At 37.3% G+C, this 23,108-nt stretch overlaps 1 protein-coding gene across 3 annotated transcripts in view; it reads left to right on the top strand.

Moving 5' to 3' along the window:
* The window catches only part of TRDN (triadin), a 245,164-nt gene extending 222,372 nt beyond the window's left edge, over nt 1-22,792 (top strand). For all 3 annotated transcript variants that reach the window (XM_083830645.1, XM_083830644.1, XM_083830643.1), the window contains one exon: nt 20,184-22,792. In XM_083830645.1, coding sequence (XP_083686771.1) covers nt 20,184-20,326 — 143 coding nt within the window. In that variant the 3' untranslated portion in view covers nt 20,327-22,792. The remainder of the gene's footprint in view (nt 1-20,183) is intronic.
* The last annotated feature ends 316 nt before the right edge of the window (nt 22,793-23,108 follow it).

Genomic DNA, 23,108 nt, shown 5'->3' with positions numbered 1-23,108 from the left:
TCCTCTTCTCCAGACTAAACAATCCCAGCTCCCTCAGCCGCTCCTCACAGGACTTGTGTTCCAGCTACCTCACCAGTTTTGTTGCCCTTCTCTGGACATGCCCCAGGACCTCGATGTTCTTCTTGTAGAGAGGGGCCCAAAGCTGAACACAGTACTCGAGGTGCAGCCTCACCAAAGCTGAGTACAGAGGGACGATCATCTCCCTGCTCCCACTGGCTACGCTATTTCTAATACAGGCCAAGATCCCATTGGCCTTCTTGGCCACCTGGCCACACTGTCGGCCCATGTTCAGCCATGCATCGATCAACACTCCCAGGTCCCTTTCCTCTTCACAGTCTTCTAGCAACTCTGCCCCAAGCCTATAGCGTTGCATGGGGTTATTGTGGCCAAAGTGCAGGATCCAGCACTTGGCCTTATTAAACCTCATCCCATTCGCCTCAGCCCAGCAGTCCAGCCTATCCAGATCCCCCTGAAGGGCCACCCTACCATCTGCAAACATACTGAGGGTACACTCAGTCGCTTCATCTAGGTCATCAATAAAGATATTAAACAAGATAAGCCCCAGTACCAACCCCTGGGGAACACATCTTGTAATGGGACACAAGCTGGACTTAACTCTATTAACCACAACCCGCTGGGCATGGCCCTACAGCCAGTTCTTTATCCAGAGAAAAGTATACCTGTCCAGGCCACGGGCAGCCAGTTTCCCCAGGAGAATACTGTGGGAGACCGTGCCAAAGGTTTTGCTGAAGTCGAAGTAGACTACATCAAACTACATCATTCCCCAATCTACCAGTCTGGTCACACGATCATAGAAGGAGATGAGGTTGGACAAGCACAACCTGCCTTTCATGAACCCGTGTGGGCTGGGCCTGATCCCCTGAGTTCCACACAAGTGCCGTGTGATCTCACCCAAGATGATTTGCTCCATAACTTCCCCTGGAACCAAGGTCAGGCTGACAGGCCTGTAGTTCCCCAGGTCCTCCTTATAGCCCTTCTTGTAGATGAGAATCACATCGGCAAGCCTCCAGTCCTCTGGGACCTCTCCAGATAACCAGGAACGCTGATAGATGGTGGAAAGTGGTTTGGCACTTTACTCTGCCAGCTCCCTCAGCACCCTAGGGTGGAGCTCGTCTGCTCCCATGGACATGTGACATTCCAGATAGAGGAGCAGGTCTCTAACTGTCTCTTCCTGGATCACAGGGTGGGATTCTCTACCTGAATCATAGGGGATGTCCAGGTCAGGGTGTAAAGTACCCTGACAATAACTGATCCAACTAATAAAGACAGATGCAAAGAAGGCATTGAGAACCTCAGCCTTATTGTTATCCTCAGTGATCACATTTCCTGTTGCATCAAGTAAAGGATGGAAAATTTCCTTGGTTCTTCTCTTGCTGTTAATAAATTTGTAAAAGGATGTCTTGTTCTCTTCTACTGCAGTTGCCAATCTGATTCCAAAATGGGCTTTTGCCTTTCTAACTTCCTCTCTGCATATCTTAGCAACTTCCTTGTAGTCACCCCAAGTAGCCTGTCCTTTCTTCCAGCAGATGTAGACTCTCTTTTTCTCCCGGAGTCTCAATAAATGTTCCCGGTTCATCCATGCCAGTCTTCTTCCTCTCCAGCCCACCTTACGGGACACAGGAATGGCCTGCTCCTGTGCCTTTAAAATTTCCTTCTTGAGGAGTGATATATACTACTACTCATAATAAATAACAAGTAAATAGAAGCAAAGATTTTGCCGGGAGGAAAAATAAAATATTTAAAAAAATGAATTTTCTTATACAGCAAAATTCCAAATTCAATGTAAAATAGGAATGTACTAAAACGTGTTGGCCACTGCACTGTCTCCTGCACCCTGTACTGTCTCCTGTACTCCTGTAAATCTTGTATCATTCAAAAACTGTGTTGCCTGTGTTTATGTTTCATTTACAGTAATTGCTGTGATTGGTTAATTTAATTGCACATTATCATTGTGCAATTACTCTTGACTAGATGTTTCCTAGATCATAAACAGCTCTGTGCAGAGCCTTTGCAAACAGAATTTTATGTATTTTCAATCTATTCTTTGTCCACTAAATAGAATGAGTTAGTTTTCTGTAAGTGGATGAAAAGTTTCCAGAAGAACATCAAAGTAATTTTTCCTTGTGAATGTTATTCTTTTGTATCTACTCAATTTGAAAATTTACAAGTTGAGACCAAATCCTAGGTTATGTACACTTGTGTTGGAACTTGATTTCTTTTTCCTGTGTTATTTGAAGGTGAAGTCAGTGCATTCCATTGCAGTGAATAGTAATACTTTCTGTTGATAAATAGAAGTAGAAAAGGATTTACACATTCTGAGCTAATCTAAGAATTTAAATAGTAAATCTTCTTTTGACTTTCAAAAGCTGAATAGATTAGATTCACATAGACTTAGATTTTGATCACAAATCCTTCAACCTTTTCCTGGTATTAAAAAGCAATCACATAAAGAGAAATAAGCAATTTTAAAAGCTATTTTGACTTCAGAAAGTTCCACATTTAGACAGAATTTTAAGCAGGTATATGGTGGTGTGTTCAGTAGACACTAAATTTCACTCCCATGTAGAGATGCAAGCAATTACCTAAAATCCTTTCCCCTTCTTTCTCCTGTCCTAAATGTCAAAATTGACACCTGTGTTCAGGCAGAAACTTATGCACACAAGAAACAGGAATTGTTAGGACTAGTGGTTTTTTTGTTTGTTTGTTTGTTTGTTTTTTTCTTCTGCCTTATATCAAATATATTCACAAGCAGACTCTGGAAGTAAAATTTGAGGAGTGTCCAATTTCAGCTTTTTGGTGAGAGTTGTCTTCCATACATTTTACATGAACAATTATATAGTTTTCAATAAGTCCCACTTTTTTTTAAATGCTCACACCGGAGTATGAAAATTTTAAGTAACCAAAAGTTGATTACATTTATTGCTATTCCATGCAACTGTCCTTGTGGCTGAAAGCTCAGGAAACACTGTGTCTTGCATTTGTCATACTGTTAGCTAATGACATTGACATTTTTCTGTGCTGTTATCTTAGCCCACAGATGTGCAAGTGTGGCAAAAATAAGAGAGGCAGTGATGGAAGAGTTTGAAAAATAAGAAATAATGAGATTGATACTGATCCCATATAAACTGGTTGAATTACATAAATGTGTGGATGCTTTTCAAGGTAAATAAAAATCAAATTAGTCATGATAACTTCCCTGGCATCCTGTGTCATATATAGTCTTAGATAATTCATGCATCTACTGTCAAATTGTTAAGAGGTTTACAATTTCTTAGACATGAGAACTTCTATACTTAGTCTCTAGTTAAAGAAGTTGTACCTCATTGAAAAGTAAAATTATTGTTAGAGGGAGTCGGAACATCCTTTATTTGAATATACTATATTACCATATCTATGAAGAAAGCATTTCTTGACTAGATTTATCCTCTGCTTCTGCAGTGATAGAGAGCAACACGTTTTCCAGAAAGAAAAAAAAAAAAAAAAGGAATAATTGGAATAATTTCATCACATTATCAGCAAAAGATTGCACATAATCATCACCACATGAAAACCTCAGCAACTGCAATGGATGAAGTCATTATATGTCTGTACTAGCATGTGGTAATTGGTTTGTTACCATAAAATTGTTTAATTTAGTTGCACTTTCTGTCTCCCTGTAATATATTTTCCAATGCAAAGATGATTAGCAAATTTGAAAAAACAGAATCTGAACTATTTAATGTGAGAGCCATTTATGAGACCTTCAAGGATGTTTCCTCAATGTTGAGGGGAAATAAACAGCTGTGCCATATATAAGATTTTTTTTCACTCATTATTTTTTGACAGAGAATGAGACTACTTTAATTTTTTTTCCCTTCATTATGAATAATTTGAAGAATTTGTGTATTTGGAGTATATTTTATTTCACCATTCTGAAGTTGCAGTCTCTGTTAATATCATTAAGCACAAATATATTGGCCCTGTTCTATAGAATACAAGCACTGAACTACTATTAACGTAACACACAATAATCAAAAGAGAAGGGAAGGACTTCATCACTGTAAGATAGGTACCTTTCATCAATAGATAGGTGAGAAACTCATCATTTTGGTTAACTGCAAATAATGTATTTTCTACTCTGCTTGTCATCCAGATAGTCTGTATATCTCAGAGGTACGTTGGTTCTGGTATTCTGTCAGTAGCTTCTTCCAGAACTCCAGCTGCACAAACTCAGAGTCCTGAAGTTAACCATCTGAATACAACTTTATCAGAGAAGTTGAACAAAAATTTTGAAAATATATTAACTAAGTTCTCTCTCAAAATAGAAACATAGACCAATAAAGGAACCATTAACGATAACAGCTGTATCTCTGAGGGTAATAATGAAAACAGTACTAACATCCTTGAAATAACATTACAGATTAATCTTTTTTTTTTTTTTTTCTTACCAGAATTCAGTCACAAATCACTAATATTAATATTATGTTTCCTGGACATAAGATTGTGTACCATTGGCTGGAAGATAATAGAAGGGACCAGCAACTTGAGGGGTTTCAAATTTTTTTTGTATAATTTCAGTGCTCATTCATTTACAAGAACTGTGTCTATGAATGTCCTCTCATGCAATAAAATTTTGCAGGGTGCTCACCACTCTGCAGTGTAATCACACGACATGAGAGCAGGACAAGCTGTGCACTAATGCTGCTTTCAAGAGTCTGTATAGAACAGTCTCTGTGCTGCAGGCATACACCTTTCACAGACAAGCCATGAATGACTCAATGTTTCAGGTTTGTTAAGATTATGAGGACGAGGCTGCATATCCAAGCTTTCCAATAACCTGGTGTTAGTTATTTCACAATTCTGAAGCTGACTTTTAAATAAATGGTTGGAGACTAATTCTCAGCAGGCTTGTCTAACCAGAGACACGGTGTAATAAGAGGTATAAGGTTAATTAGCTATTAATGCTAAATGATTGAGTGGTCATTTACAACATTTACAACAACTTAGGTGACCTTGATTTAATCTGGTTGAACCTATTTTGAAATCAAATTGAGGAAAATTTCACTGGGGTTGCTTTAATTCTGAATGAGTGCCCACACAACACTTTTTGTATAGACTAAGTAATCCATTTTAAAAGTTAATTTGAATTAATATTCCTGAATTATTAACTGAAAAATGTGCATCCTGATGTTGAGTGTAAGTTTGTGTTTCCAGGCTACCATCAGTATAGTCAACTCCAGTGGACAAATCATAATTATTTGGTGCAATTCTTAATTAGTGAGAACAAAACTGACAGCAGACACTGTGAAATATCTTAAAGAAGCCAGACTATTGAGCTCATACAGTTTCTTTCTTTCTGTTTTTTCCCTTTTCATGGAACTGTGTGAATTCATGGTGAGGAAGACATTCTAATATAGCTTCATCTTTCATTATAAGGAGCACACAGGTATGCATCCTCACTTGCAGCACTGAAATACGTGCATATTCACACAAGTTCCATGGTCAATGACAGGGAAACTTCTCCAATGTGTTACTCACCCCTCCAAAATCTGAATTGACTCCTAGCATTACTTCATGTGGCTAGAGCTAAATCCAGAAGACAGCGCCTCAAGTGTCTTATGTTGGGCCTATCAGGGCTGTATGTCTGTAGCAGTTTGTCACTGTCTCTTTCCTATATTTTTAGTGGCATAAAAATCACAGAACCATAGAATATCCTGAGTTGTAAGGGGCCAAGAAGTATCATTGAGTCCAACTCCTGCCTCTGCACAGGACCACCCAAAAAATCAGGCAATATTTCTGACAGCATTGTCCAGATGCTTCTTGAACTCCAGTAGGCTTGGTGCTGTGACCACTTACCTGGGGAGCCTGTCCCAGTGCCCAACCACCCTCTCGGTGAAGAACCTTTTCCTAACACCCAACCTGACCCTCCCCTGTCCCAGCTCCATGCTGTTCCCTCGGGTCCTGTCGCTGTCCCCAGAGAGCAGAGCTCAGTGCCTGCCTCTCCGCTTGTGAGGAAGCTCGCAGTCTGCCATGAGGCCTCCCCTCAGCCTGCTCTTTAGACAGAACAAACCAATTGACTTCAGCCACTCCTCACGTGTCTTGCCCTCTATACCCTTCACCATCTTTGTAGCCCTCCTTAAAAAACACATTTTAATAGTTTTATGTCCTTCTTATACTGTGGTGCCCAAAGCTGCACACAGCGCTTGAGGTGATGCTGCAACAGTGCAGAGCAGAGTGAAACAATCCCCTCCCTCTACTGGCTAGTAATGCAGTGACTGATGAACCCCAGGATATGCAGAGGTCCAGTTGGCCCTTTTGGCTGTCAGGGAACACTGCTGACTCATGAATAAGAACTTTTTGTTGACCAAAACCCCCAGATCCCTTTTCACAGGGCTGCTTTCCAGCCTCTCATTCCCTAGTTTGTATATATATCCAGTTTCATCCCTTCCCAGGTGCAGAATCTGGCACTTGCTCTTGTTAAACTTCATATCGTTGGTGACTGTCCAGCTCTCTAATTTGCATCTCTCTGTAGGGCCTCTCTACCCTTGAGGCAGTCAACCACTCCTCTCAGTTTAGTGTCGTTGCAGACTTAGTATTTCTTCAAGTCCTACATCCAAGTCATTTATGAAAACTTTAAAGAGAACTGGACCTAAAAAGGAGCTCTGCGAAACCCCAGTAGGGCCACCAACCTGATGTAACCACTTTTACTATAACCCTTCAAGCCCAACTCATCTGCCAATTGTTCACCCTTTATATTATGCATTTATCTAGATGTATGCCAGCCATTTTTTTTATTTTATTTATTTATTTATTATTATTTTTATTTTTTGATAGAGGTCTTGCAATGACATCAACCAAGTCTCTGAGTACATTGGGATGAATCCAGTCAGGTCCTATAGACTTGTAAGCATCCAGCTGGAGCAGCAAGTCCCACACAAGTATGGGATTAGCTGGAAGTTTATCGTTACCACAGTAACGATACTGATAAAATACAATCCTATATTGCTGCCTACCAAATACTACTGTTGTCTTATGTAAACAACACAGCAGACTATGAAAAAATCCAACCGATTTTAATAGACTTTGATCCAGGCCTCCATGAATTTTGGGACATTCTTAAATATCGTTCTGTGAATGGTTTCATTAGTCTGCTCCTATCTTTTGCTAATAAAAGAAATAATGGCAGTACCAGACTCCCTTGAAAGCTTAATGCTAACAAAATTGTAAAGAACATTATTTTCACTGTGCAATCTGATCATTGCTACATTTTGTTGGAAGAGTCTGTGTTACAACATGTTGCACTCTTACATCTTGCATGTGTTTATTATAACAAAAAGAATTTTTACTAAATTTTGGGGGAATTCCACACTTTGGGGATATTCACCCATTTATGTGAGAGCTACATGGTTTGTGAGCAGTGACCATAACATGGAACACACCACTTTTCTGTAAACACATAGCTTATTATTATGGCTTAGCCCCAACAGGCAACTCAGCCCCAAATGGCTGCTCACTCACTCTTCCCAGGTGGGATGGAGGAAAGAATCAGAAAGGTTAAAAGGTGAGAACTCATGGATTGAGATAAAGACAGTTTACTAGGTCAAGCAAAAGCTTTGTGTGCAAGCAAAGCAAAACAAGGAATCTATTCACTACTTCTCATCAGAACGCAAGTGTTCAGCCACTTCCAGAAAAGGAGGGTTTATCACATTTAACAGTTTCTTGGGAAGACAAATGCCATCTTTGTGAATATCCGCCCCCTCCTCCTTCTTTACCCCATTGTTTATTGCTGAGTATGATACCATATGATACGGAATATCTCTGGTCAGGCTGGGCCAGCTGTTCTGGCTGTGTCCCCTCCCAGCTTTTGCTGTGCCCCCAGCTTTCTTGTTGGCTGGGCAGCACAAGAAGCAAAAAGTCCTTGGCTCTGTATAAACACTGCTCTACAACAACTAAAAACACTGGTGTGTTATCACCACTATTTTCATCAAAACTCCAAAACACAGCATTATGTGAACCTCTACAAAGAAAATTAACTCTGTGCCAACCAAATCCACGATACTTATTTCTCCATAAATCCTTCTTACTAGACAATGCAAGAGCCAATTGGCAAAATAAAGAATTTTTTGCATCCTTAAATGGACGTCAGTTGTCACCTGTTATATTCGACTTCAAAGTACAAATATTAAGTTTCACCTTTTATTCTGGACCTCAGTTTTGATATAATAAAGACCTAATTCATTGAGCTTTGTTATCATGCTTACAAAAGAGCAGTGACTTTGATAAGGAGCTAATGATAACAGTTTTTAAGCAGCTCTGGTCTTAGGATCTTATATATTTCATACTGTTTCCTTTTTTTCTTTTTTTTTTCCCTCTAATTAAGTAAAATATTACAAGAAGTGACCTTCCAGTGCTATTGATTTCATACAATTACAACATGTTTGACATCAAGAAAGTGGTATTAAAGACACATATTATTGACTTTGTGCTGATATTATTTTTGTCCCATTGACTGAAATATTGATAAAGGCTATTTTCTTTTATGTAATTAACAATTTTCCTGAGTGAGTTGGGACCACAGAGACTCATAAGGAATGGAACAACATTCTGTGTCTTTTTGCTCACTGTTGAGTGCTCAGTTTTAGAGGAAGTGCCTTTAGTCTTTCAGCGTATAACTATTTTAACTCCTCCATTTACTAGCAACATGGAACAGCTGCTTGTTAGCAATCTTGATGCTCAGCAAACCCTGGCCATCAAAGCACATTACCTTGTTATGCCATGGATGGAGATTCCAGAGTTGAATGGGGTTTCGTATTTCACTTTTCCCTTCATTAATTAGTCTTTCAGGGTATTGCTACTTTTTTTTTTTTTTTTGTAATGTTGTTCACAGTAGTTTAAAGAAGTGTATATGGCATGACTGTTAAGCTCATATTCTGTATGCTCATACTATTTACAGTACAAGAGAATCATGCAACCACCTCCCATAGTCAGAGTAATGTTCCACAAATACTTAGAGCATCAGCAAGTGTTAAAATTCATTTTGTTCTTATCCGCTCATGCTAATGAGTAATGAGTAAAATGTTTCTTGCTGAATTTTCTCTACTTGTCGTCTATTACTCCCCTGCTGCTTTCAAATTTTGTCTGAATGAGGATGTTTCCAAGAGACCAGGGCATTTCTTTCCACAGAAGTGTGACTGGGCTGCCGTGCTGGTACTGCAGTCCCAGAATGCTTGAAAAAGAGCTGTTGAGGAGAACATGCAATCTGAGTAATCATGGCTGTAATAACACCGTTGTTACTAGCATTTAACTCTGCTACTCAGATACCATTAATATTTATTTTTATTAAATAACATATTATTTGACAGACCACCTACTAAAATGGATAAGAATAGTTGATTGGTGTTTGCAAAGATGAGCAATTATTTGCGTTATATTTCAGACAGACACTTTTGAAAGTAGCTTTGAGAGCTACTTTCTGACCATTCATTTTCTTTTGTTATTCAAGATACAAAATAAGATGTGAAAGAATTACCTTCATGGGACAATTTTCCCTTTACAATGTTAGAAAAATATCATTTGATTTAGAGTGTTAGTATTTCTTGCAGATATATAAGGTACATAAGAAAGTTTTTCTTTTTTTTTCCCTCTCTCCACCTTCCCATTAAGCACTCTAATTTCTGCAAACAGAAATAGCATGACTGTAAAGCCTTCTTAATAATAACAAATATTAATAATTATTATAATTAAATAGTTATTTCTTTATAATAAGAAAGTAGTTGAAAAGATTCATCCAAAAAGACAAGTCCAATTTTTGAAGTAATCCGTGTTGTTTGGAACACCTGCTATCTAAACACGAACCATATTTTCAATTTAAGAAAGAGTATTTGCTTTTTTGCATAGGCCCTTAGCATTCAGCTTTGCTATTCAGAGAAATGTGAATATGGGATTTAATTAAATGGCATTTACACAGTGCAGCTAAGCACAAAGACTTACATACTTGTTTTAGAATGTGTGAAGGCAAAAAATTGTGATATTTAGCAAGGATTCCACACCACTTCCCTTCTTCATCTGCCCCCATGCTTTCTCTGGTCAGTTTGCCAGAGTGCAATTTTACTGAAATGTTGAGGGAAAGAGCCCAAATTGTTTGTCAGAGAACACAGCAGAGCAAGGCGCAAAATACAAGCTTCTCTTCCTTACATTTTATTAAGTGAAAAAAAGTTCAGCTCTCCAGTCATTGGAGCAAGTTTTTATTGCTCATGTACGGTTCAGTTTTGATTGCTGAACCAACACACAGTATGTGCATTCCTCAGAAACAATCAGAAAGAAATAAATACAATTGTTAATGCTTTCCTCTTATTTAGTATTGCTTGTTGATTAGTTGCTTTTAATGCTATGATTGCCTGAAATTTTGTGATTTGTTGAATTCTATTAGGAAAACCTCTAAGTGAAGAAATTTGATCCAAACTAGAAAACACTAGTAATAAAAATTTTCCTCACACATTCTCTGTAATTTTCCGCTAATAACCAAGCTGCTATTGCTTAAAGCTATTGCTTTTTAATGAATATTTTATTTGGTGGCATGCCTTAAAAACAGCTATTTGAGCCTTGTTGAAATGGGACTTTAACCATTGTAAAATGTAAACAGGAACACATTCGTGTTTAGTTTCAGATTAGAAAATTTTATTCCTTTCTGAATTTCTCCCTTTTTTCCTTTTAAGATTAATTTTTAAAAAGACTGTAAATAATACATTCATTTATTTGATTGTACTATAATTCCTTACATGAAACTCCCATTAATTGCTTGAATGGGCACTTTGGTAGTTTTGTGGATATAAAGCTATGCCTAAGTGGTTTTCTTTAACATGATACTGAATTAGAACTATGTCCTTATGCTAGCTCAGGAGAAGCTTTCATCAAAGTTATCATAATCTCCCTGGACATCCTTGTAGTTTAAATATGTTCCGAACTGGACTGCACTAGATTGTACATAGCACCTTGACTTTTAAGGTCCATCATATATCTAAGGATGGACTGCCCTCATGTTCATCAGTTTTCATAAAAAACTATTTCAGCTAAATCATCACAAAAACAATTCCAAAATAGACTGCTTAGGATACAAGGATCTAAAAAAGCGTAAATATGCAGAATGAAAAGGAGTAAGCCAGTGCCTACATAACACTAACTTTTTATTGCATCTTTTCTACTCATTTAATTAGCTGGCAGATGCTTCATAGACTTTGTACCGGTGACTGGGCTACTCATGAAAATCTTTCCCCATCCAGATTTGTCAAAGAAGAGGACCCCAGGTTGGGGATCACTACTCCCTTTGTATGGGAGATCCTTCTGGTGATCTATTTAAAACTCCTCACTTTCCCAGCAATATCTTAATTCTCCTCTCATCTGAGAAAGATCTTGGATCTTACTGTCACTTCATCAATGTCTGCTTTCTCGTGCTTTGGAAATTTAAATGGCTGAAATTTTAATGGTTTTTTTGCCTAGAGAGTAAATAAAAGTCTGTTAACCAATACAAGTTAAAAAACTGTTACCACCTGTTAAGCAATATTAAAACTTGAGAGCAAAGCTTTCTCGTACATTGATTCTAATATCCTATATAAATTCACATAACTTGATTATTTACACCATATAAAACTGGATTTACTCTTCACTACCTTTGCCAGAGATAAGATACAATGTAATTAATCTATTTGGAAGATAAAGGTATTAAAAAAAAAAAAAAAAGAAAGAAAGAAAAGAATAAGAATACACCACAATTGTATCTGTAGGGGATATGTTAGGTATGTATATTTTGAAAGATAAATCTGATTCTGGGATGTATTTGGACTTTTGCATGCCTGTCTGCCGGTTCTCAGCCAAGTCAACTCTGATGGTTTCTTTGCCTTTTCTGAATAGTTGAAAATAGAACAGTTTCTAAAATCACTGTTTAACTATTCCAACAATTGTATGGCTTTGGGAGTCTTTGCTCTCTTTGACATGGGGACTTGTATCAGTTAATTGCCTTTTACCTGTTACATTCTCCATTCAACTGGCTTAACTAGAACAATTAACAACAAATATTATGTAATTTGCATTCTAGCTCTTTAATTGTTAAACTAAATCCTCAAAGACAAATTCATAATCTTTGAACAATCATGGCATTTGGGAGAGGTGCCTGAGGACTTGCAGAAAGCAAACGTTTCTCTTACCTTCAAAAAGGACAAGGATAACCCAGGGAACTACAGGCTAGTCATCCTCATCTCCATCCCTGGGAAGTTGATGGAAAACAACTAATCCTGGAAAATATTTCCAGGCACATGAAGGACAAGAACGATATCAGAAATAGTCAACATGGATTCACAAAGCAAAAGTAATGCTTAATCAGACTGATAACCTTCTATAATGAAATGTCTGGCCTGGTAGAAGAGCTGAGCTATGAGCCATAGATATTGTCTACTCTGATTTCAGTAAGGCTTTTAGCATTCTTTCCCATAGAATCCTCATAGAGAAGTATGGGCTGAATAAGCAAACAGTGACGTGGAATGAAAACTGGCTCAGTGGCCAGGCCCAGGGGGTGGTGATCAGTGGCTCAAAGTCCAGTTGGAGACTAGCTAGCAGTGTACCCCACTCAGGGGACAGCATCGGGTGGGCAGTTTGACAGGGGTGGTACACCTGTGAAAGCATAATGCAGGTGTCCTAAGGTGAGCTCAGGAAAGACAGAGACCTCTCACGGGGCAGAAGCAAAAAAAAAATCAATTAATCTTGATTTTTAGTATGAATACTGACCATGAGGGTGGGGCCTCACAATCCTGCTGATTTTCTGGGTTTTATGCAGGTGTCAGAGGGTGAGTACAGGATCCAATCTTATTTAATGTCTTCGTTAATGATCTTGATGATTGGGCAGATTGTACTGCCAGCAATCTTGATGATACAAAACTGGGAGGAGTGGTGAATACACCAGAGTCCTGCTGTCATCCAGAGGAACCTTGACAGACCAGAGAAATAAACTGACAGGAACCTCTTGAAGTTCAACAAGTGAAAGTGCAAGGTCTTGCACCTGGGGAGGAATAACCCAAGGCACCAGTTTTGGCTGTGGGCCACCTGGCTGGAAAGCAGCTTTGCAGAGTAGACCTGGGAGTCCTGGTAGAAAAGCTGAACGTGGGTGAGCAATGTGCCTTTGCTGCGAGGAGGGCTCCTGGTATCCTGGTTTGCATTAGGAGGGGGGCTTGCTAGCTTTTCAAGGGAGGGGATCTCATGAGTGGTGTTCCCCAGGAGTCAGAGTTGGGGCCTATCCTCTTTTATATCTTTATTGATGACTTGGATGAGGGAATTGAGTGCACCCTCTGTAACTTTGTGGATGACACCAAGTTGGGGAGTAGTTTTGATCTGCTGGAGGGTAGGAAGGCCCTGCAAAGGGACCTGGACACGTTGGATTGATGGGCAGAGGCCCAAGGGATGAAGTTCAATATGGCTAAGTGCTGGGTGCTGCACTTTGGCCACAACAACCCTATGCAGCGCTACAGGCTTGGAGCAGAGTGGCTCAAAAGCTGTGCAGAGGAAAAGGATCTGGGGGTGCTGGTCAATGCTTGACTGAACATGAGCCAGCACTGTGCCCCAGGAGTAGTATAGAATTAATATAGAATAGTACAGAATAGAATAGAATATAGAATAGTATATATAGTACAGACTAGAATAGAATATAGAATTAGTATAGAATCGTATAGAATTCCTGTATCAGGAATAGTATAGCCAGCAGGACCACAGGGGTGATCGCCTCCCTGTACTCTGCTCTGGTGAGGCTGCACCTCGAGTACTGTGTTCAGCTTTGGGCCCCTCACTACAGAAAAGTCATTGAGGCCCTGGAGCATGTCCAAAGAAGGGCTACAAAGCCGGTGAATGTCCTGGAACACAAGTCATGTGAGAAGCGGCTGAGGACACTGGGTTTGTTTAGTCTGGAGAAGAGGAGGCTCAGGGGAGACTTATTGCTCTCTACAACTACCTGAAAAGAAGATGTGGGGAGCTGGGGGTCAGTCTCTTCTTGCAGGTAACTAGTGATAGGACAAGAGGAAATGCCTCAAGTTGTGCTAGGGGAGGTTCAGGTTTGAAATTAGGAGAAATTTCTTCTCAGAAAGAGTGGTTAGGCATTGGAACAGGCTGCCCAGGGCGGAGTCACCTGGGAGTGTCTAAGGTGAGGTTGGATGTGGTACTTAGGGGCATGGTTTGGTGGGCAATATTGGTGTTAGGGGGACAGTTAGACCAGATGATCTTGGAGGTCTTTTCCAACCTTATTGATTCTATGATTCTATGACCCTTCCCCTCCATACTCAGCGCTAGCAAGGGCACATCTAGAGTGCTGGGCCCAGTTCTGGGTTCCCCAATACAAGAGAAAAGTGGCTCCACTGGATAGAGTCTAGCAAAGGATCATGGAAATGATAAAAGGACTGGAGCATCTCTTGAATGAGGAAAGGCCTCGACCATGACACCCAGGTCATTTTCCCCTTTTTGCTGAAGAACTGAAAGCACCAGGACAGTGCTCATGGCAAGATTCCTCACATTTCTTGAAACCGTCTTTCAGTGTGAGATATAGACACTTAGAAAGTAAGAACACACATAAGTTCCATGGAATATTTGTATAATTTATTGAATATCTATATCATGTACTTTACATTTTCTCTTGACCGGCCCTGAACAGCTTCACACAAACCCTGGGTACATTTTTTAATTTGTTTGGTTGTTTCTAGGCTTTCTAGAACTCATCTTGGCTGTTCTCATTTCCAACTGACTTCCAACTAGGCAAAAATTATTTTAAAAGTTTTCTCTCTTTTCATGAGGGAAAAAAAAAAAAAAAAAAAGTATTTTCTTTCCACTAAAGTAAAAGCAAAGAAGCAAAATACACACTTCTCACTTCTCCAACCTTCCAAAAACAAATTATTTTTAGGTATCAGGTGTCTTTATATAACAGAATTAGCTATAATTTGTCAAATAAACATTTCTAGACTTTTCCAGGCAGCATTTACTTTTTGTTTGTTTGTTTTATTTCCTCAGTAATGCTCATAAAGGAAATTTCAGTAATTATATGAATTCTCATAAATTACATCCTAAACAAAAACATAAGGCTATATATAAGACTTTTTTTTTTTTTTTTCCTGTACTAAACTGAGAAAAGACTTCTAGTGTTAAACCACGTTTTGTTCCTACTCTTCATCTTTTTTTGGTAACATTTGCCCTGAAGATATGAGAAGTGAGAACCCTTTTCAGCTTAAAAGACACATTTTGCATTCACATTGAATGTGAGAATTACAAAAGCAGAATGGGATTCATTTGTAGTCTTATTTGCATGCCAAAATTCAATTTGTTCTCCTGGCTATGGTTTGTATCATAACAATGTCACAGATTTTGATACAGACACAGTTCCAAAAATGTTGGTATTTGTTTGAATGAAGTTTTTATCTGCATGTTTTGCAGCTCTGGTTGGCATGATAAAGCAGCCTAAGAAGGAAAACATTAAATAGAAATAGTGGAAAATCACATAGCAAAAAACATCATTCTGAAACCATTTCCTCCTGTATAGATTACTATGCAGTTGATTGACTTTGATTTATATGCTTAACAATATGCTAAATTGCCACATATGTTAATATGCCACAGACTATTCAGTTTGCAGAGTGTGAACCTCATCAGCCAAAAAAAAAAAAAAATACCAGAAAACTTAAAAAAAAAATACAACACTTACAGTATGTCTTCTTCAACACTTGTTGCTTGATTAGGTAAAATTTAAAAGATACAGAAAGCATGCTGATGAAATTTACTTTTATAAATGAGTTGTTTTGTACTGGGAGAATCAATAAGCAATCTGATAAAGTCAGTTTGAAAAACAGACTTTCTTAACAGTTTTTTAGCATCCAAAAACTGAAAATGTTTCTTCCAATACCTGCATTCAGAAGAATAGCTTCTTGTTTGCCAAATCATGTACTCCCATAACGGTATCTCCTAAATCTCACATAGTATATGATTTAGCAAAATAGATAGCTCTTTTAGCAAATCAATCTACTTCGTTTACTCATGTATAAACATTGTCTTAGGATAAATCCATAAAGCATCATGCCTTAGTTTGTCTAACTCAGAAACAAAAAAAAAAAAAAAAAGCGCTTTTCGTTTTAGAGTGAAATAAATTTCAGATGAATTACAATGACATTTCAGCTAAAAATTAAAACAATAATTTTCAGGAATACCTGTAGATTTAAAACAAAACATAAAAACAACAACGAAATAGAAAAGTTTCTTTTAAATGTTTTTAAAGTCAAAAGTTAGAGTTTTGAAATTTTTGTTTCAGCTATCACTTGTTACTTATAATGTTTCTTTTGGATATTTGGATATTTAAATCCTCTTCTATGGTCTGCTTAGTACTGATGAAAAAAAAAATTGCTTATTTTGACATATACCTCCTCAAAATGAAACAGTCAAAAACGAGTTTTTAAAAGAGTTTTAATTAATTCATTTGTGGAGTTTGATTTTTTAATTGTTTTTGTTGTTAAACCAGAACTTAAGAACCTATATCTCTCCTTTCTATCAAAAAAAAATTTCTCCAGTGAAAAGTTGTTACAGCTAAATTTCTTATTGGGTGTACCCTTGCCTATTCCTTAGAAACTAAGAGAAACCTCCTAGAGCTTAATTACTCTCACTGCTTCGCTCATTCCATAGTGAAGAGAACTCTGTCTGTCTTAGAGTTGAAGCCAGTATCACAGCCTATGCAGAACCGAAGGGCTCCTGTCATTTGCATTAAAGGAAAAAAAAAATTCAAAGTTAAAACATTGTCATCCTTAAAATGTGCAGTCATGAAGAGGGACAAAGTATGTTGTCAGTGGTTTTGACTGTTATCTGACAGCAGAGCTATTGTCTAAAAGACTGGTTTTGGAAGGAAGTATACTGTAGTATTTATAGGTTTTAAAAGCTTGTACTCCTTACTCTCTTTTTTCCTGGAAAAAGTGTGATTTTTTTCTTCCTCCTTATCCTAAAAAAAAGTCTTATACCACTCTGCCTTTTCTAGCCCACTTGTTTTAATTCCAGTTCAATTTGCAGTGCTTATGTAGTTTTATTTCCTCTCTTCAGGCTTCCCCAGTCTCAGTTTCTCCACAAACTCTTACTGTTGTTGTTTTGTTTTCCATCTATCACAATCTCCAGCTCGTCCCTCCCTTCTTGTCACACGTTTCCCCTATTGCTTTCCATCCCTTTGTCCAGAATCTCTTGATCCAGCTAAGTCCATTTTTTCTCCTCATGCTCTTTGGCCATATTATACATCCTCTATTTTGGCTTCCAGTCAGCCCAGGAATGATTTGGCCCAGGCATTTTGCTAGACTAGTGTTAGTCTCTGACCATGACAGTCAGGCCAAGTTTTTGCTTGACAAGTCACAGCTTTCCATTTCAGTTGTGTCAATTTTGACACAAAAGTTAGATGTCTTCTGCCATCAACTTTTCCCCTGTAATTGTAATATCATATGATTCTGCCGTCAACTTTTCCCCTGTAATATCATATGATAGTGATACTTTTTAAATAAAATAATTTTATTACAAAGAAAACAACTGTGTTTTTTTCCTAGTTTTTTTTTTCCCTTCAGATATCTAAATTGTTCTTATGAGTTTTCTACCAAAAAAAAAAAAAAAGTCTGAAACTAATTTCAACACTGAAAATTTCATCACGGGTATTTAAATATGACAACAAATTAAGTAAATGAAATTATAGTTTTATGAAAGGAAGTATCAGGCAAAGAATAAAAGGCATGACTACTGTCCCTATCTCTCTTTAGTTTCTCCTTTAGCATATATTATCTTAATATTTCCTGAAATATTTCCTGAAGATGTGATAAGTAACGGTTTATATAAACATTTATATTAACATTTGAATGTCACTTCAAAATGTTGCACTCGACATGAGTATATTTTAACCAAACAAAATGGCTTGTTTTACAAACACTACAGGTATCTCAGGAATAACACAATCAGAGGTGATCTTTAGAATTACACATTCCAAATAAGTTTAAAAAAAGAAAAAGTTTTTTTTGTTGTTTTTCAAAAAAAATAAAGTATGTTTCTATTCCTATTTTTCAAATTTAGTATTATGGCCTATTTAGTCTGTGGCTGTAGACCAAGTTGCAAAAATCTGAAAATTTGCCCTTTCCCTCCATGAATGTAACACCTTTTAACAGTAGACTGTAAGCCAGTTTTCCAAGTGAAATGGTTGCAGCAGCCAGTACTACTGGCAAATTTGAATAATGATCAGATAACATCTTTAGAATATGTTGTGGCACCAGACATGTTATAATTATGAGATGTATAACCATGTTTAAAATGCTCCTTGTAAGAGACCTAATATGTATCAGGACTTTATGAATATATGAAGGAAAGAGAGCTAACGTTTTGTATTCTGACTGCATGCAAAATACAGGTATTTTTTAAATTATTTCTACTGTCCTTGAATAAAGTATTTATTGGCATTTAATGGGGCTAGCAAGTGCATGATGCCCAACTTGCCTTCTTCACAAAAAAAGAGAGAACTAGTTTTTGAATTATGTATATATTTTTTTATTTTTACTTTTATATCCATTAAAGGAATATGCAGAAATACTTTCCATTTAAAAAGAGAAAGGTGAGTTTTAAGTTGGCAACTTTCTTCCTATAAGGTATTTCTCTTTATCAAATTGGCACCCCCTGGTAGTCAATTTTAGTCTAGCTTTTTCTTTTTTCTTAATGAACCTCATTGAGAAATCTCTGGCAGAGCATTTTAGTAGGAAAAGATTGGTTTTAATCATAGCTTTTTTGTGGCAATATACTGTTTTTAATTAATTTTATTTAGGAAAAATACCTTAGTTCAAGGATGGAATAAGCCCTTTTGTTTTAACTATTATGTATCCCAGAAACTTCCTGCTATTGCCCCAGTGATACCATAAAGTGACCAAAGGTAGAGGATGTAGCTGATCCACACCAAGTGCCTGGTCCTTGGCTTGTCAGACCTTACATTTGAACCTTGGTAGTTATATTTTGGCTGAGAGCATTAATCATGGGATCTGTTTCATATTTGTTTCATCTCTTTTTAAGAGAAACCCCACATTCACCTCACAGAAGACCACTGAAAATCTGAGGGAAAAAATTGTTTCCATTCTTAGATTTAGTAGCAATGCAGTAAGTCATTTTCAGAAAGATCTGATTTCCAACACTATTTTCAAGTGTGCCTTTTAAATAACAAGGGTTTAACCTTTGCACGAGTCAGGCAAGAAAACCACAGAGGCAAATATAACTGCCCGTATATGAATATACCAACATTTCTGACACACTGCTCCATGTTCCACCATTTATTGTGACTTGGCAGTCAACAAATAAATGCTGCTCCTGAGTTCATAAAACAGAGGAACCTTGGAGTCCATCTCAGATTAGACCTGTCACAATGAACAGTTAATTTTTATTTTATTTTATTTATTTATTTTATGTGGAATGAACAACAGAGAAAAGAAATAGGCATCAGAAAATCAACTGCATTACAACTACTTTTTTTCAGATGCCAGCATACCTCCAATCATTTTCTCAAACATGTACTGGACTAATAGTTACCTCTTAAAATCTTGTCAGCATTAATCTCAGAGTGAACTCAGCTTCTGTAACAAATTAGGTTACAAATCGGATAAAATCTGCCTGATTGTGAACGACTAGGAAATAGGCAGTGCCACTTATGATCCTCCCTTTCAGAACAAAACGTTATTCATTTGAACCCTAATAAAATATGTCATTATCACTATTACATGTGAGTACTACTGGAACACCTCAGTGTATCTGAAAGAGGCTGTGAAATACAAAATCAGAAGATATATGTGTGGCTTTCAGGTGTTTACACTCAGCTATCCCAGAATGCAAATATTCTGGGAAAAGTAAGCCTATATCTGTGGAGTGGAATAATGTATTTAAGTGCTAAATTGTCAACAGCTTCTAATCTTGTGCTACAAAGATGTCACATTGAGCCTTTTAGCTAAAATCTTGTTGACACGTGGAACCTGCCTTGTGATACACTATGGATTTGTGCTGTTGTAAACTCAACTAATGGGAATGAAATTACACTGTTGTTCTCTGGAAGAACACAAGAGTGACTCATGGTCCTAGTCTGGAAGCCATAAATATTAAACATCTTTTCTTTGTTCTCTTCTTAGCTCCTGTCCGCTACTTTCAATGTGTCTTCATAAATGGACCTAATGGATTTGGACTGCAGTTTCCCACTAATCCCCCTTCAGACAAAGAAGAAAAGATTCACTCAAAGACTTCCAAGAGAAAGACGAGAAAACCAGGACAGTAGAGAGACTGAGTTACTGGATCACTCACATTTGCACTTTATCTTTTCTGCTGAGGTCCACAGTACTTAGGGTGGTACTTGTCATTGCATGAATGTGATCCACTTGGATACATGCACCTGGAAAAGTTTCCATGGGGCAGAGGCAAAAGAAACAGTAATGGGCTGTGTAGACAAAGGTAGAAATGTAAAAGTGCCCTGTTTCTCGTGGAAAGCCTGCAATGCTAGCAATGAGTTGGCCTGATTGCGTGTGAGCAAGTGTGTGTGTGTGATTTCCTGCCTCTTTTGCTCTTGTTTTTCTTTACCTGTTCAGCATTAAAGTGAGTCTGTTTTCCATTTAATCTTATCTAGGGAGTGAGAGGTTGAATGTAGCTCTTATATCAGCAAGATTGCAAGACTACCTGCAATCCTAAATCACTTCTTCTTAATGTTCAGTCAAATTGCTGAGAGGAAAAAGCCTCACTAAGTCATGAAAATGCGCTCTGCAATTGGTGCTATTTTTATGTCTCATTGACCAGTGTAGTCTGAAGCTCACACATGCTCTCAGCAGCTCAATCAGTAAGTTGACTCATCAAGTCATATTAATGATGAATATTTCTATTTAACCTGAAGCAGTTAAAAGCATGGTGTATTTGTCCTGTCTGCTGGTGAAGTACAAGCAGGTCACTTTCTAAAGCCCAAACTGAGCAAAGAAAGTGAAACAACATGACAAAGATAAGGAAAAACAGCATTTTACGAAGGTCCCATGAAACAACAAAAATCAATTTTAGTAACTCTACTTTATTTTTTTTTTCCTGCGGGTAAATCAGATTGACTTTGATTTGCAGCAGACCATTAGAATGGAGAATATACCAGCCAACTATTTGCTTTTATAATGTCATATGAAAAACTATGATGTGAAGTGTCACTCATAAAACTAAACCAATCCAAATTTCCAATAAACAAACATGCCAACTTGATACACTCTCCAATAAGTGAGAGAAAAGAACAATAAATAAAAGCAGAAGCATATGCAATAATGTGGGTAGCTGATATTACTAGATGAAACCCTTCCACCTAGAAAGGGTTTCTGAGCTATTAGAAGGATGAGAACTGGAAGTAGAAATGCCAATCTTCAACCTTTGTTCATTTCTGTAGAAATAATGGATTAGTTACCTTAAGAAGGAGATGGGATGACATTAAAGACGTGATGACATGTAACTGAAAATTAGCATCTCAGTTGTCTGGCACTGTAAATAATCGTGCATTTTTGAGAGCTGTTATTAGTTTGTATTCCTTTGCTATACTTTTGCATTTAATCTGTGAAAGGTACAGTGGTGATTTTAGTCTCATAGTTACCAGGTGAAACAGCATGATGCTCTTTGTACAACCTGGTTGCTTGTAGATTCTGATCACAACAGTAACTATATATTGCTCTTTTAGTTTTAGCATTGTTCCAATAAACAATGCTTTTCCACATCCTCTCTCCTTGCTGACCCATTCTTATCTTAATCAAATAATTGACTCACGTGTGTTTCAAACAATTGAGTCCTTGACAGGCTAATGCAATTCAGAAAGCTGTGCTCTTACACTGCTCGGTCAGGCTGGTACTCTCTGATTCCTGATCATGGCCTTCTGTGAACTGAAATGCAGTCTCATATTGTATGTATATCTCCTTTGCTGCAAAATCTGTATTTACAACAAGCAGCTTCTGGAAAAAGGTAGGAACAGATCTTGCCCTAGGAGTAGATTTTCCCACATTGGAACACATTGCAGGTAAAAATGTTCATGGTGAATGCCTCCACTCTCACCTGTGAAATCTGTTCTGGAGACAAGTACAGGGATATAGAGCTGCCAGCAGAGAATACTTCATGATAAAATGTCAATCTTTTCTTTCAGTAGGCCTTTTTGTATTTCTAGTGGCTTTTTTTCCTTCCTAATTTGTGATTTTTTATATATTATTAAGGATGTTATTGCCTTAGGTTTTTACAGTGAAAGCTGTCTTAAAATGAGATTATAACTTTGTGAAAATCAGTTAATTTAATTCAGGACTTTATCCAATTTCAATAATCAAGACAAGATTTTAATATACTATAAGCTTTTATTCTTTTCAACTTCTTTTACCTAAATAATTTCTGTGCATTATAGTTAGCTTTAATCCTTCTTTCTCATTTGAGTTGAGAGATGACAAGAATATGTTCCATTTATCATTCCTGTAATGTTTCAGTTATGTATCAGAATGGTTTGGAAGTATAAATTGAACATCATTGAATAAGTAGTAAAAAATTACACAATTATTTTTGTTTCCTAATCTCAGTCTAACTGCCTTAAAGAACAGGGAAAACAGTTCTGCTCTTGAAGTGGCAAGCATTTAAATTCACGTGACCTTAAAAAGAATTACTTGAATTGCATGGCTTTACTCAAATTAGGCTGGAGTATTGCAAAATCATATGATGATTGTTATCTGTTTTGGAAAATAAAGACTATAAACCATGTTTCAGTGACTGTAGGATGTTTTTCTGTTAATCCAAATATGGATGGTAAGGGTTTATATATGTAATTTTTTTATCCCTACTAAGTTTTTACAAATCTTCTGAATATGATGATAGCAGTAGTTACAGTTAGTCTGGAAAATGAATCATTCTGCATTTTATTCATTCCTAATGGGCTTTTTGCAATAATTAGCTAGACTTTCTACATACTTTGTTTGTGGATTATACTCTGACAGACAAAAGGCAAGTTAGTTGCAGTCATTCAAGACAGAGCTTCAGGTGTACCAAAATCACATATGTTCATCAAGGTGTTTACT

This window comes from Anser anser (assembly GCF_964211835.1).
Source record: "Anser anser genome assembly, chromosome: 3".
NCBI classification, from domain to species: Eukaryota; Metazoa; Chordata; class Aves; order Anseriformes; family Anatidae; genus Anser; species Anser anser.
The sequence above is the reverse complement of the archived record's forward strand: the minus strand, read 5'-3'. Positions and strand labels throughout refer to the sequence as shown.